The sequence below is a fragment of the Doryrhamphus excisus genome, linkage group LG22, assembly GCF_037039965.1.
Source record: "Doryrhamphus excisus strain RoL-2023G ecotype Guam linkage group LG22, RoL_Dexc_Guam_v1.1, whole genome shotgun sequence".
NCBI lineage: Eukaryota > Metazoa > Chordata > Actinopteri > Syngnathiformes > Syngnathidae > Doryrhamphus > Doryrhamphus excisus.
In genome coordinates, this window is record NC_136378.1 from 11129318 (window position 1) to 11145824 (window position 16507).

The 16507-nt window shown below is 41.7% G+C and overlaps 2 protein-coding genes across 17 annotated transcripts in view; one reads left to right on the forward strand and one right to left on the reverse strand.

Annotated features, from left to right (window-relative positions):
• Window positions 1-7656, forward strand: part of tenm2a (teneurin transmembrane protein 2a) — a 186028-nt gene extending 178372 nt beyond the window's left edge. For 10 of the 16 annotated variants that reach the window (XM_058063578.2, XM_058063577.2, XM_058063582.2 and 7 more), the window contains 9 exons: window positions 98-333; window positions 443-739; window positions 1586-2143; window positions 2261-2530; window positions 2656-3066; window positions 3798-3908; window positions 4011-4278; window positions 4790-4920; window positions 5001-7656. In XM_058063578.2, the coding sequence (XP_057919561.2) occupies window positions 98-333; window positions 443-739; window positions 1586-2143; window positions 2261-2530; window positions 2656-3066; window positions 3798-3908; window positions 4011-4278; window positions 4790-4920; window positions 5001-5738 (3020 nt within the window). In that variant the 3' untranslated portion in view covers window positions 5739-7656. The remainder of the gene's footprint in view (window positions 1-97; window positions 334-442; window positions 740-1585; window positions 2144-2260; window positions 2531-2655; window positions 3067-3797; window positions 3909-4010; window positions 4279-4789; window positions 4921-5000) is intronic. The other 6 variants (XM_058063593.2, XM_058063587.2, XM_058063589.2 and 3 more) reach the window with 1 other exon arrangement.
• Window positions 7657-9158: 1502 nt separating this feature from the next.
• Window positions 9159-15240, reverse strand: LOC131110311 (cysteine-rich and transmembrane domain-containing protein 1-like). Its single transcript, XM_058063297.2, has 3 exons — window positions 15074-15240; window positions 11205-11507; window positions 9159-10481 (listed from the first exon to the last, which is right to left on the reverse strand). The coding sequence occupies exons 2-3, from the start codon at window positions 11491-11493 to the stop codon at window positions 10378-10380; spliced, it is 393 nt and encodes a 130-aa protein (XP_057919280.2). The 5' UTR covers window positions 11494-11507; window positions 15074-15240; the 3' UTR covers window positions 9159-10377.
• Between the last annotated feature and the right edge of the window lie 1267 nt (window positions 15241-16507).

Sequence of the window (16507 nt, forward strand, 5' to 3'; positions counted from 1 at the left end):
AAACCTGTTCAATCACCTGTCATATCTTAGTGGAATAATGATTGTTCAGCATGTGTGTCCATACGCCTTGACCCTGGTTTCTTGTTTCCCCATACAGACCAGGTAAGGAACAGCTACCAGCTGTGTAACAATGGGACCCTGAGAGTCATGTATGCCAATGGAATGGGCATAAGCTTCCACACGGAGCCCCACATCTTGGCAGGGTCTGTCAGTCCTACTATTGGTCGCAGGAATATAACACTTCCTACAGACAATGGCCTTAACTCCATTGAATGGCGTCTACGTAAAGAGCAGACCAAGGGAAAGATTACAGTCTTTGGCAGGAAGCTGAGGGTGAGTTTATCAGACTTATATGAAACAATAAGTGTCTAATGTTATATATTCAAGTCCTCTTAAATATTTCATCTAACTTGCCTTCGCAAATGCACTTTGTTTTCTCCAGGCACATGGCCGCAACCTCCTCTCCATCGATTTTGACCGCAACACACGCACAGAGAAGATTTACGATGATCACCGCAAGTTTACACTGCGGATCATGTATGATGCACAGGGACGGCCGGCGATGTGGTTGCCTAGCAGCAGCCTGGCAGTGGTCAATGTGTCCTACTCATCCACTGGGCAGCTTGTTGGCTTGCAGAGGGGGAGCATGAGCGAGAGAACTGAGTTTGATGCCCATGGACGCATCCTATCTCGTACTTTTGTGGACGGGAAGGTGTGGAGTTACAGTTATCTTGATAAAGTAAGTACTTTATTACATGTGCTACATTATACAATAAATGGGACACTTGGACATTACACCTTGGCTGCAAACTGCCACAGCTTTGACTCCGCCCAGAACACTTGAACCCAGAACGCCTCATCCCAATAATAATTGATAGTTGAGGTCAAGGCTTTGTTTGTGCCACTCAGTCAACTACACCTTCATGGATGTTGCTTTATGGAGAAAAGGACCTTCTTCAAACTTTTGTCACACAGTTTGAAGCATAGAAAATGCCTCGTTAAGATCAATTATTCCAATCCAGTACGTGCTAAGATGCCCCGACAGATTAATTACAGGTGGTCTTCTGTTTACGGCCTTCCGTGTTACGCCCTCCCATAAATTAATTAAAGACTTCATTTTAGTCCGTCAACACAAAACGGAGCAGCTTATTGTTTTGTTTTTCTTCAGTGGTGTTTTTCAGTGGTGACTGTTTCTTCTTTATTCTTGTATTTAGTGTTGGTATTACTTTAACCTGAGTTTGTTTGTTTGTTTGATTAGGACAGTACATATTAATCAACATATGAGCAAAAGCATCACCTTAAATATGCCAGAATTAGCTGCAATAGCTGAAATTGATCTGTTGTGCTAAGGCAGGCACCATAAAAAACATGCATTTATAAATAACACTATAAAAAGATAAACCAAATGCACAATACAAATATGAGCCTGTATATCTTACAAGACCAGTAACAGTAAGCATAAAACAGACTGTTGGGCCATATAAATAGTTATAACTTTACCCATGATGGTCGATAAAAAGTAGACATTTGATATTCATACATGATATTCACTGGTTCCTTTGTGCTTGTCTGTTTCTCTTTCCAGTCTATGGTGTTATTGCTGCAGAGCCAAAAGCAGTACATCTTTGAGTTTGATACCTCAAACCGGGTCACAGCTGTCACCATGCCGAGCGTTGCCCGCCACACCATGTTCACACACGTGTCTATCGGATACATCCGTAACACGTACAACCCCCCGGAAAGCAACGCCTCCATCATCCACGACTTCAGCGAAGATGGCAGGCCTCAGGCCACACATTACCTGGGAACCGGCCGCCGTGTCCTCTACAAGTACGGCAAGCTGGCCAAGTTGTCTGAGATCGTGTATGACAGCACTGCAGTCACTTTCGGCTATGATGAGACCGCCGGCGTGCTGAAAATGGTCAATCTCCAGAGCGGCGGCTTCTCTTGTACCATCCGCTATCGCAAGATGGGCCCGCTCATTGACAAGCAAATCTATCGCTTCAGTGAAGAGGGGATGGTCAATGCAAGGTTCGACTACACATACCACGACAACAGTTTCCGAATCGCCAGCATGAAACCAGTCATCAGTGAGACGCCTCTTCCTGTTGACCTCTACAGATATGATGAAATCTCTGGCAAGGTGCACTTAATAATGTCTTTGAGCATTAGTATGCAGACCTGATAAGTGATTTCTAAGTACCAGTATGTTCCTTGGCTGGCAGTCGACTTATACTTTGTGCAAACATTTCTGTCGTAGGTGGAGCACTTTGGAAAGTTTGGGGTCATTTACTATGACATTAATCAGATCATCACCACAGCTGTTATGACGCTGAGTAAGCATTTTGACACCCACGGTCGCATCAAGGAGGTCCAGTATGAGATTTTCCGATCCCTCATGTACTGGATGACAGTACAGTATGACAGCATGGGACGGGTGGTGAAGAGAGAGCTCAAAATTGGGCCCTACGCCAACACCACTCAGTATCGCTATGATTATGATGGAGACGGACAGCTCACAGGGGTCAAGGTGAATAATTCATGTGGAAGGGTCCATATAATGTGGATTTATAGTCTTTGTTATCAGACATTGTACCGATGATTCTCTGACCGACTGTCACTGACACTAGACTCGGGCTTTTTTATTGTTTTTAGGTGAACGACTGGTCAACATGGCGTTACAGCTACGACCTGAACGGTAACCTTCATCTGCTGAACCCTGGGAACAGCGCTCGGATCATGCCGCTACGCTATGACCTCCGTGATCGCATCACACGACTGGGAGACGTCCAATACCGCTTGGATGAGGATGGTTACCTCAGCCAGCGGGGTTCTGACATGTTTGACTACAATTCAAAGGGTCAGCTGCTGAGGGCCTACAATCGTGGACCTGGTGGCTGGAGCGTTGTGTATCACTACGACGGGCTTGGCCGCCGAGTCTCGACAAGGAACAGCCTTGGACAGCACCTTCAGTTCTTTTATGCTGATCTCAACCATCCAACTAGGATGACACACATCTTTAACCACTCCAGCTCAGAAATCTCCTCGCTCTACTACGACCTGCAGGTAGGTGCGCTCATACTATGCCTGGGTAAACAAGTCACACATTAATTGAACTGATTCATCAGTAATTGTTCTTCCATCTTTGAATACATGGTCATGAAAAATGGTTATTCAGTCCCAGAGAGGTCATATCATTGACAAAGACAACTACAGCTGAAAAAATACACAATGAAAAAGTGGAAGGGAAATCAAGGAAATGTAGTCAAATACCCGTCCTTAGTCCTGTTGACATTTTATTCTTTGCGCGTATCAGCAAAGATAAGAAATAGAAGGCTTCAATTGGGAGTATAAAGATAATGACTCCATGGAAAAACGTTGATTGACTTTATTCCCGTATGCTGAGTGCATCAAGAAATAAAACACTGATGCTGTCGACTGGATTACAAATATATTTTCACGTGTTTTTAACACAGTGCATGTACAGCTTTTACTGCTGATTGGTTGTTACCCATGACGTGGCTCTGCATGTAACCAATCAGTGGTGTGGGTGGTACAATCCTGGAGACAGAACCCACAGACAGAGAGGCTTGGCTGCATTAGAGCCAAAATAACCCAGTTTTAAATTGATGTTTTATTGGATTTTTTAAATGACCAATGCTGATATATGTGTCAAAATTCTGAATATCAGCAATAATATCGGCTGTCTAGTAGATTGAAGATTCAGCAATGTTATGATCGCCTCAAAACTAGTTTTATATTCCAAAATGAATCTAAAATTGAATGATTTTGTTTAGGGTCATCTGTTTGCCATGGAGGTAAGCAGTGGTGAGGAATACTACATAGCATCTGACAACACCGGGACACCCTTGGCTGTTTTTAGCAGCAATGGACAGATGATCAAACAGGTAATGCAAGTACAATGCCACACATTTATATGGTACCTGTTTGTTCGGTATTCTCATACGTTGCATTCAGCTGTTGTGTAACGGGCCCTACTTGCCTCTCAGTTGCAGTACACAGCGTATGGAGAGGTTTATCTGGACTCCAATCCAGAATTTCAGCTGGTGGTTGGATTCCATGGTGGTCTGTATGACTCTCTGACCAAGCTGGTCCACTTCACCCAGCGTGACTACGACGTCTTAGCCGGGCGTTGGACCTCACCCGACTACAGCATCTGGCCCAAGATTGGAAAAGATCCCTCTCCATTTAATCTGTACATGTTCAAGAACAACAATCCCCTCAGTGACATGTTAGATGTCAAAAATTATGTCACAGGTAAGAAACGATCTTTGTGGAATACGCGGACATATTTTTAAATACTACAAGGTACAAAACAAAAGTTCTAAATTATGTAAGTAAAAATAGGTTTAGGCACACAGGATGCCATTCATACATGAATCATAAATGCAAGCAGAAATTACTATTATTTATGATGAGTGTTATTGGCCAGGGCTGCCATTCAACAAATACAAGGCCCCCTGGCAAATAGGTCATTATGAAAAATAAATGAGTGGATAGTCTTTATGACTTTATTTTTGTGAAACAAATTTTGTATTATTTCACACAAACTGCTGCAATGATGTCAGCCTCCTTCTGGGCTCTGGTCACCTCTGGTTCCCTCTGGTGGACAGAGGTTTTGAAAAATGAAATGCTTTTCTGGGACGAAATATGCGTACTTGCTCACGTGAATTTTATTGTAAACTTCATATTATATTATCAGATAAATCAAATTATTGGATTTCCTGTGCATATTTATCAGAAATACAATTTCTGTCTGCTCCTGTAGATGTTAAGAGTTGGCTGGTGATGTTTGGCTTCCAGCTTAGCAACATAATACCAGGATTCCCTCGACACTCGCTCTACTTTGTGGAGCCCCCGTACGAGCTGCAGGCCACTCAGCACTGTGAAAATGGACAGGTACTGTATGGTAGATCGCAGCTATGATTTTTGCCATGAATGGACTGTACACCCTATTCTGTTTTTCTTTCATTGTGTAGCTCATCACTGGAGTGCAGCAGGCCGCAGAGCGTCACAACCAGGCGTTCATGGCCCTGGAGGGTCGTCTTCTCAACAAGGAACGCCGCAGACGCAAGGACAAGCCGGGCCACTGGTTTGGCACCAGTACCCCCATCATTGGCCGTGGGGTAATGCTGGCGCTGAAGGAGGGCAGAGTAGTGGCTGGCGTGTCATCTTTGGCTAGCGACGACAGCCGCAAAGTGGCTCTCGTGCTGAATGGCGCCCAGTACCTGGAAGGCACGCACTACACGCAGGATGGGAAGGACTGTCACTACTTTGGCAAAATTGGCTCCGCTGACAGCGATCTCTTGGCGCTGGGACTGACCAACGGACGTAAGTCACTGGAGAGCGGTATCAACGTGACCGTGAGCGGGCGCTCCAGGAGAGGAGTGACTGTGGAATTTGCGGTGCCGTCGTTTGTGGTGAGCGTTCGTTATGGGCTCTCTGCAGACGTGGTGGATGAGGAGAAGGTAAGACTGTTGGAGCTGGCTCGACAAAGGGCATTGGCGGGGGCCTGGGCCAAAGAACAACAGAAGGCTAGAGACGGAAAAGGCGGCAGTCGCCTCTGGACTGAAGGAGAGAGACAACAGCTCCTAACAACAGGAAGAGTACAAGGCTACGATGGCTACTATGTACTACCTGTGGAGCAGTACCCAGAACTGGCTGACAGCAGTAACAACATCCAATTCCTCAGACAGAACGAAATGGGCAAGAGGTAACAGCCCACCTTGCGCTAGTCCAACTCATCCTAACCCTTTCTTTCATTCCCAGCCTCCTCAACCCTTCACCAACAAACGGGGTTACTCATGGAACGCTGCAGGGACATTTGAAGAGTGAAAACTATGATTAATTTTACTGCCACAGGCAAAAAAAAAGTAAGGTAATATTTCTTTTGATGACAAAAACACTGAAAAAGTGAAAAGGCACTGCTTAATAAATAAGAAGATTCCCCTTTTTAAAAAAGATGATTGATATTTTCACCCATATTTTTGGGTCACACTGAGAGCGACCGTGGAACGTTCAGTGGAGCTTCGCTGGCTTCTGCGGCGAAGCCTCTTCTCTCTCATGGACGCTGAAAGCAAAATGACTGGAGTGGAGACCACTTTGGAGTGTTGTCATGACAACAACACATGCGTGGAGGACGGACAAGGAAATGTTCAAGTCAGTCCAGCACTATGAGTGGTCACCTTGTCTCAGGCCTCCCACTGACCATCGCTGAGCAGTCGCCCCCTGCTGATGCAGTACTCATCAAAGCAAACAACACACAAGCTGAAGGCCTCCCTCAACTACTCTTACTGGACCACAGAAGACTTTGAAGACAAAAAAAAAAAAAGATTGCTATATTTGCGGACAGTGGCACGTGAAACCGGGCGAAAGGACATATGACTACATATATGTCCGACTCCACTAAGGTTCAGGATGTTGCGTATACTGTAGATGCTGTAGTTTTGTATGTTTCAGTCGCAGTAGGATTGTGAGACGTCACCGAGGCATTTCTGTACAGAACACACCGCTCACAGAGTCCAAACATATGAAGTATTTATTTTCATTTTCTTTTGTTTGTTTTTTTAATTAATTTATTCTTAGTACTATATGACAATCATGAATGAGTCGGTTGTATTCAAAATGAATTTTAACATATGGGTTGATTTTTTTTTTTCTTTTGTAAATTATGTGTCCAATTTTGTTTTTGTATTACTTTTTAGATTACTACCAGGGCAAATAATAGTAAGTCTCTAAAAAGAATAATTTATGTGTTTAAAATGGTTTATACACTAAATAAAAGTCTTTAAAACTGTGAAAATGTTTTTCCAAGCTATATTTCGATGTACAGTTGTATAGACCTACCTTTATGCAGCACAGTAGAATATTGTTCAGAATATCAAGTTTTATATTTCTAAGAGGAAGTGGCTTGTTATGTGCAAATTCTTTGGCTGGTATTACTACTCTTAGAGTTTTGTGGCACTCTAATATTGCATATCTACAGCATCAGTCCGCAGTTTGTTGTTTTCTTTTTCGTTCTTTCTGTCTTTGTTTTTGGAAGCTGATGTATTTCTGACCTAGATCCCAACAGCAGTAGCAGTAATGGATCCTCCTCACTGTGAAGAGACTCGTGATGGATGTCAAAATGTACCAAATCAGTATTATCAAAGGATAACACTTTCACTAAAACGAGACTCTTCTGGGACCTTATGAATAAAACATGATTGTTTACTTCAACTCAAGCATGTCTAGTTCACTTTCATCTCATTTCTTTTGCATAGCACAATAAATGTTCCTGTTTTTTTTTCCCTTACTGTTCTAATTCCAGCAGAGGGGACATATATATTGTATTTGAAAGACATTCAGCCACGGCTGATGGTACCAGACAGTTCAACTGATTGTAACAGCTTGCTGTTTGTTGCACATTGCCCTCACATTGCATTTCTTCCCCACATTCTGGTCAAAAATAACGACTTGAATCATGTTGAAGTAATGGTTGACCAGTACTTCACATCACATGTGCTCCTTAGTAGAATGTTATCAAATGAATGTTGATCCACTGCAGAGATTACTTTTTTCTGTGAAGACATTGGAAAGTTGTTTTAAGCCGTCTCAATAAAAAAAAACTGTCTAAGAAGTCACTTAATGTATGAATTATCTCCAAATAGAATATACAAGAGCTATGCCAAGCAGTCTGTCTTCATGAAGTTGCTGTTCAGATGTCGCTATCATTTTTAATCATGTTTACTGTAGCTCACTGATCAGAAAATCGATTCCGTTTACTGACTCGCTTCTTATGAGTCACTCACTGAAGTGAATCGGGGACTACATTCACTCAAGTCTCCCATCACGGAGATCATGTGCAGAAACTCCGACACCCACTTGCACTCATCTATTCCTTTTCAGTGATAGTTGGTTGGTTTTTCATAACGCACCATATTTTGTGTGGTTGTGGTGAATTGTTCAAATTTGCTGAAGCAGACAGATAAAATCCTTTGACAGGGTTGTCCAAAGCGTGGGATGAGCGCCATTTTACATCCTGCTGCTGTTTTTTTATGGGCCCTCAACCCTCATTTTCTTAAAATACAGGATAACAAAGTAAGATTATAAATCATGTCAAGAGAAAAAATAGTATAAAGAATAAAGAATGAGAACAAGCAAACTTTCATAAAGTTCATACTAATAATATGCTTTGTCAACACTAACTCAAAGCTGAGATGCAAGCTAAATCAGAGGAATGGACGCTGGAAACGTGGCATCAAAGTAAAAGGTGTTACCTCCCACAACCAGAGCCCAATATTTACTTACATTTGGCATATGACTGCACCCTCCTCACATACAAACGGCCAATGTGTTAAGCAGGCCGGTGGGGCGTTGAAAAAAACATGCTACTCCAGAGCAACTATGAATAGCTGCATGGATCCAGGGCAGTCTTGGCCAAACACATTAGACCTCAACAGGATGCTGACTCAAATGAATAGAACAGAGTGTAGCAGGCCATAAGCAGAAAGCCCGCCATGATGGTGAGCAAGAGAGGTGGGTGTGATTCGGCGCACAATACAATGTATTACGTTATACAGTGTATATACATTGTATAGTATACCATATATTCACTTGTATAAAATATATTTTTTGTGAAATTCCATGTCGCTTTCATGGATGAATTTTATTCACTGAAATCAATGAATATACTTTGTATATTTTTTATACAAATGTGTAAAACTCCATTATTCTGCAGATGTAATTATTCTCCATTACACGTAGACAGCACAACAGAACACACTATACCTATACTACTATTCCTATTATTGTATTTACCATGGGAGCCCACCAATCATGCATGTCACTCCTGCAGGTGATGTTCAGCCCTCTGCACTCCAAGACCATTGAAAAGCTCCAGTCCCAGTATGGAAAAGGAAAGGACCTGGCAAGCACCAAGACCCAAATTATCAGGTAATGTGCACATTCAGCTATTTTTGCTTAAGAAAAAGTTAGCGATTGGACTTTGTACAGAAACACATTTATAATAATTTATAATCAACAAATAGTAATATTCCATTTAGTTAATGTTTCCATTATGACTATATTTGTTCATTAACCCTGATCCACACTTACCACTCACTCTACTCACTTTTCAAATAAACACAGCATTTCACTTGATGGGAATAAATGACTTTAATGTCATATTTTAATTTAAAGCAAACAGGCATTTAACGAGTCATTCGGTTTATCAATCACAACATGGTTTGTTTGTTTTTTTTCAGTTAAATCTCAAATGCATGAAAAATATGTTATATATAGATCACTATGGAAAAAGAAATGTGTGACCATTAGATTCAGTGTTTATAGTGATGTGATTTCACCTGAAGACACAAAACATTCTCAATGTCAGCTCCTTAAAGACCACCTGGGGCATATAGGCGTGTGGGAGACCAATGAAAGTCAAGTAAGAGAGATGGGATGGAGCAAAGAACGCAGGTAAAAGATGAAGGATAGACGGGAGTCAGGAAGTACATACAGAGGTAATCATCATAAAGTGCTGAAGAGCGTCACATGAGATGAGCCTGAGAGCCAAGTATACCGAGTGTGTGCGCCTTGATGTTGCATTCTGCCATGTTCAACTGACATGTGGTGCAAGACTACTGCAGGAAGCCTGAAATTAACAGCAGTTTACACGACACCATTTTTTATCCATTTACTGTTTTAACATGACAACATTTTGGAGCTGCAAACACAAACCACTTCAAAAATGATAGTGTTCCAGTGTGAACACTGTATATGGTCATCTAATAAAAACAGGTTTTGCATGCATGGGTATGTGCTTGTAGTAGTACTGATTGTACATCAGCAAAGAGTACATGTAGTTATAAGTTTGGGTTAGGATGGAGAGGGGTGTTAGTGTGCATTCAGATAGCTTTCAGTAGAGGATTTAAAGGCTTTTCTTAAGAGACATCACCATCCACTAGCTTGGCATGCATAATGCATCATGTTTTCAGTCAATTTTTTTGCCGGTTTGTGTGAAAGCGGATGTCTTACAATGTTGTCAAATGTGAAAAATAAACAGCAAAAAACAGTGTTGTTGTGTAAACGCACCCTCAGGGTAGGTCTTGAAGCTCACTTACAAGCTGCTACATGGTAGCGTGTGGACTGGGTTGCTCAGTCAGTTGGCACAGAGGACTTCACATTAAGAAGAAAAATATCCATACAGGGAAAAAAGCATGCGTTTATAAACAAGGGAAAAGATTTGTTAAAAGAAATGAAGACAACGTTGAGAGGGGGCGCGAGATTTAAGGCCGATGCGGGCAAGGGTTGCTAATTGTTTTGAGGCACAGAAGCAGGGAACTAAGGGGGTGACTGAGGTGCAGGAGAACATTGTTATGTCAGCATGTCCCACAGACAGCAGCAACACAGGGCTGTCCAGCAGGCTGTCAGGCATGTGTCTGATGAGTCGTCTCGTCTCCTGTCCTCCACCAAGTATACTGAGGGACAGAAGGTGAAGTCATTAGTATTTCCTCTCAAACACACGGTGGTGAGTTGAAGTTAAGTCATCTGTTGGGATTTCCCTTCACGTAAATCAAGGGAGGAATGTCCCCATAGTAACGGTAAACACTTTACGGTTAAGTAATACGAGCTCTGCTTTGGGCTATCACTACCCGGATGCAATTAAGAGTTTTTTAGAACTCAGGTAAAAGAGAGTGGGGGTAGGATTTAGTTACCAGCAGGTGTTGGGCTTTACGGTCTATGTACAATCTAGACAACAAGCCTGAATGAACACATCTCCATCCCTGTGTTTTCGTGATGAATCATTCATGTGCAAGAGGAGAAATACTAAGGCTGGCTTTGTACAAAAAGGTGCACTGACTCAAGACACTACCGGCCGTCACCTGGGTGACAAGCTAATCAAGTGACCATAGAACTTCTCATGAATGCTGACCTCTGAAATGATATGAATAGACTCAAGTGGTTAATGATTATTTCATAATGAATGACCTGATAAGCCAAAGGATGCTTAGCACAGACAGTTCCACCTTGACACAATTCAGTCTTCAAACATCTCACATGAACATTTACTTCAGTTGTCTCAAAGATCAAATTCAAACGTCTAACATCTTGAACCTTCTGGTATGGAATTGTTGCAACAACATTTTCAGTAGCGGTCTAATAATCATGTCGTTCAATAAACATCCTGTTGTACCACCCACCTGTGTTTTTAGGAGCTTCACCATACATGGGTCCTGGAGGGGGACCACCCTGCCAGCCATACTGTGGTTGTCCAGGGTATGCTTGATAAGGTGCCTGTCCTGGATCTGGATAGGGGCCTCCGGGTCCCATCGGTCCAGGGGGGTAGTTTGGGTATGATGGCTGTTGCATGTTAACAGGGTAACCCTGTGGGGGAAAACCCTGTGGTGGGTATCCTTGAGGTGGGGGGCCCTGGCCTGGGTAGCTTGGAGCCGTTGGGCCTGGGTATGGAGGCGGCTGGTCTGGATTCATCTTTCAGGAATTACCTGAAACAGAAAAACGTTACAATGGACTATAGACAAAAAGAATATCAGCAAATGGAGCTGCCTCATCTCCACATGTAGCCACACACACACACACACACACACACACACACACACACACACACACAAGCGCTCAGCCTGAGAGATCAGAAATGTTCAAAGGTGGTATCAGCAATGTCCAATACATGAATTACACTGGAATCGGAACCCGATAGTGATAATGGATTGGATCAGCCCAATCCCTACATATAACTTTTGTTCTTCACAGCACCGTGCATTTCAAATATGATTGTAGGACTAGAACAACATCAGTTAAAATATTATTAGTGGTTTAAGATGAGCATGATCATCTTTTCTTCTTGTTCTTTGCCACACTAACTGACAATAAGACAGATGCATTTGTTTGTGTTCTCTACCCGGTAATGAATTCCTTTGGGTTCTTTGCAGGAGTGCCCAATCCTCTCTGAAAGCCATGATGCAACTCTTTCCCACAAGAGAGCAGTAGCGGTTTTCATGAATCTACAATCCTGTTTCATGCCTGTTGTCGTCTCATAGAACACGCAGAGCATATTCTCCATACTGTTAAACGATGTTTAAGAAGGAATGTCTTGTGATCCGATCATCACAACCTAGCAGATAAGCGAAACCATCTTGCTGTTCACACAGACTTCACAAATACAAGGAACTACTCACAGTGGGCTGCAAGAGGCTAACCACATTCACCATGGGAAAGAGAAATGCTAAGCAGACAAGGGCTGACATTTGCATGGTTACACAGGTAAAGAAACCCAGTAGGAGTGTGTGTGTGTAGTGCGTGAGACATGCACACCAACTCAGACAGTCCAATCAATGGCTTTGGATTATTTGCTTTACTCCAGACCGCGTGAGGAGGAAGTGTATTTCCCAACGAACTGCTAATGGATCCTGCCTAGGCAGATATGGAACTTCACAACATTTGATGCTAGATTTGCTCATGCAGAACAACCACAGCAGTGGAAAGGAAAAAAAATACCTGCACCTTAGCCCATCACTCACTATATGTACACTACAAACACCTAAACAAAACACAACTGCTTTTAGCGCAGCCTCTGTAGCCATATTAAATCTCCTGGGTGCGGTAAAGATGTAGCTTCAATATTATAAAAGCTCGTTGACCAGTGTCTTTATCACTGATTATTATCTTGTTTTGGAAAAGCAAACTGCCTTTATTAGGGTCAAAGTATATTTTTTAAACATCATTTAGTAATTGTATTAAACTAAGTTGTATAGTGTCAACAATGCAAAAATAGGAAACTGTTGTATTCTCTGCTTTCAGTTTGTCAATTAGTGATTTTGTAAAGAACATTTGACCTTTTACCTCAATATGTTCCAGTGCTGCTGACAGATGGCAAGACATTGTAACCATGGTAACGGTGCTCTGGGAGCAGGAGAACAACGCTTAATGACTTGTTTTGTTTCACCTGAAGGCAGTGAGACGCAAGTACAGTACATGACAACAAAGTTAGCACTAACTGAATACCTATACCTACCAACTCATGCCATGTGTGACTTTACTCTTTCAAGTCAATTTAGTTTGCATTTAGTCAGCATACTCTGAGGCTTAAACCCAACACAATTTCTTCCCAAAATATACTAGATACTATTTATGCTATTCCACCAATCGGCATCCCAGTGAGAGCAGACATTGTAAGTAACTGCAAGTGTGTATGTGTGTGTATGTTTCACTATAGCCAGATCTGTACTCAGACTCCATTCACTGTGCAATATCTGATCAAGCTCCACGTGCAATATCAAGCTCCAAGTTCTAAGTGCAGTATTTTAATAATGCCTCATATTTAACTAACCAGATCTCATGGTGTATTTTTATATTGTGTATTTTGTACTGAACAAATGATTATGTTCTCTTGCTGCTGTGCAATGCAAATTTCTGTCAAAAGCCCATCCGGACAACGATATAGAAAACGATGAGATAATGATAATAGTGTCTATGTGTGTTGCAGTGTCAATTTTAAGCAAGAAAATTGGTGCTTGACATTTTTTAGGGGAATTGTGCAGGAGCAGAATGTCAATTGACACAATTGATGCGATTTTGCCCCTCTCATACGCGAGCAAGCCCGTCTGTTTTGCTTTTTCTCTCATCATCCATGACTGAGATCACCACCGTCAATGCGCTTTACTGCTCTGTAAGTCCGAAGCTCTGTTGTCATTTCTGGGTACATGATACCCTCTGGGGACACACAGAGCCCGGCTGGTTCTTACCAGAGCTCCGCCTGGTCGACGCGGCTACCAGCGGTACTTCAGGCTCAGTTTGAGGACCTGCTAGCTCAGGTTAGCACCAAGATTTCCAGGCAGGAAACCAACTCCAGGTGCTTTATTTCAGTGCCTATCCACCCGTCTCTGGTGAGCATAGCGGTGTTTGTTGGCTCCAAATCAATAAATAAGGCGCTGTCAATGCGCTGTCTGGTCCAACAACAACTCCAACATTGAGTTAGCAGTGAAGCTCAAGGCCTATGACACTGGGTACATATAAATGCAGGAAATGTAATGGAATAAAACTGTAAATACAAGTCACAAGATAAAGCAGCTCATCAAACATGTGGTTAAAGTTACAACGCTGCACCCAGATGGAACTGAGTATGATGCTAACTTGCTAATTGGGTCAAATGATGAAGTTTCATATATGTTCACGTTAAAGGTTAAATAACTGTTAATACTGTTCATTTGAATCTGAAAAAAAATAATTTTACTACCCACCAACTATATGTGGATTCTTGAGTTTTTTCTTAGCTGTTTAATTGTTATTTTCTTTATTTGTTACTGATTGATTTCTTCATTCTTGATTTGTTTATTTATTTTTTCATCTTATTTTGTGTAGAAAAATAAAAATGAAGATATTTGAGAACAGTGGAATGTTTTATCAGAGCTTTTCTTGTAGAAAACCGGAACCAAAGCACTGAAAAAGTGGAGGGTATAGCAGAAGCAAAAGCATTTTTTTATTCTGTTTTTAATAAATGCATTTTTTTAAACCTGATGCGGCGCAGCCTGACCCAGACCCTGAGTTTGAGACCCCTGGTCTATGGAAAGAGAGTTTAATCATTTGCAGAAATGTCATTGTTTTTCCCCGTTATTACCCGTTATTACTTGAGCGTGCGTCCACATCAATGTGATTAAAGGTACAAAGCTCTTACAAAATATGAAGAAACACACTGTGACATATAAATTGTCTTCGTGCTGATGGAATCGTGCTGACTGAAATGGAACGGAGACGTTTAACGTAATTATTTATCAGTCAATAGTAATGAATTCAAGCAATAAATTAAGATGTAAATAACAGTCCCCTATTAGTTTGGATTTCTTTCCTTGGGCTTAACCTTATTGGTAACGTAATCGTGTTTATTGTTTAATGAAGTAGTACTAGTACAAATCCTACGTTAGTATAATAGGATGTTGAGGAAGTAGTTACAGTGCACCTGTAGGCCAAAGCCCAGCCCCACTCAGTAAACACACCAAACTTCAGAATGACTCGGCGTAAAAATAATAATAAAAGACATTATATCCAATGTACGTACCTTAACGTGAATAATAGTTGAATTCACCAACAGCGGTTATTTGTTCAGTTGATGAAAGACGTCCTTGAAGGATATAACCTATGCTCGTATTTCCACCGCAGTCAACGAGCCTTTCTCTGTCAGGTTCCAGTGAGTCTAGCGGGACGTGACGTCACTAATGCGAAAAAAAACCGTGTGAGAAACAAAATGTGTGATTGGCTCGTGCGACCAACTGCCCCTCTTTGTCCAATCAGAGGCCGCAGTGAAGACCGGTGAGATAGGACCTATGACTCCTGATCATCTGACAATATTTAAAAAAGCTACGTCATCAAGTCCACAACAAATAACCCGGATAAGTGACTAATTCATGTTAATCATTAAGCGGCGGCAAATAGCTTTATTTAGTTTCTTGTGTACCGACAAATTGTAGGCCAATATTACCAAACTACAACCGGTAATGGGTAATAGTAGGTTTCACATAGCAGTCGATCCCGTGCTTTGTCAGCATATTGTAGTTTTACTTGTTTCCCAGCAGATGGCAGCATGGCCCCAGTACAAAGCTTACCCTCAATGCAACCGTAGCAGATGGGTAATGCAGATAAAATGTCTCCATTCATTTGGCAGCATAGTTGCATTACAATACAAGCATTATGGATCTTATTGAATGTCAAATTGTCCGTTTTGAGTCCTTTGTCATTATACTAACAAGCAAGCACAGGAATGCATGTATACTACACAGGCTCGTTTGTGAAACATGAGCCAAAGTTGTCTATATGAGTTGAGGTTACATGAGCACTATGACTATAGGAGAATACAGGCCAAGCACAGCATGACAGCTACCACAGGCTGTGGTAGCTACATGGAAAAATGGTATCTAATCAGCAATGTAATACCGGAGCAAAGACTTGACCATGTCAATATATGTGTTATGTATATTAGATATTTTAAAAAAGCAATCTTCATTCATATGAAACTAAGTTAGGAAACCGCAAAGGTAGAAGTTTGGCATGAAAAATGTATCAACGTCTACCTACTATCCACCATAAATAAAAGACATACCCTTTAGTAGGAGGAGGGTTGACATTTGACATATGGAATCCAAGCTCAGTAGGCAGTTAAATGTATCCATGGAAAATATGTTAGTGAATGTTTCTATTACTGGTGACACATGAAGCCATATGTAGTCTGGCAGCAGCTGTTAAAACACGGATCTTACACGTGCTGCGAGGAATATCAAGCACTGCAACACACGAGGAAATAATAATCACATCAGTTGTCAATCACAACATACTGGCATACAGTTGTAACAGTAAGTTGTAACAGACGCTGTCATATTAATCAGGATAGTTGGGATAAGTGCATCATACTGAGACTTGTAACTAATATCTTGACTTTCGTGTTGTGAAATGGTAAAATCACTCTTATGATGCAGTGCCTGCCATACAGTGTACTTTT

Bases quoted from the DNA above. Each gene is read 5' to 3' on its own strand.
- LOC131110311 (XM_058063297.2), bottom strand. From the start codon at position 11,493: ATGAATCCAGACCAGCCGCCTCCATACCCAGGCCCAACGGCTCCAAGC. The intron at 10,482-11,204 runs GTGGGTGGTACA...TCTGTCCCTCAG, and splicing joins TGAAGCTCCTAAAAACACAG to TATACTTGGTGGAGGACAGG.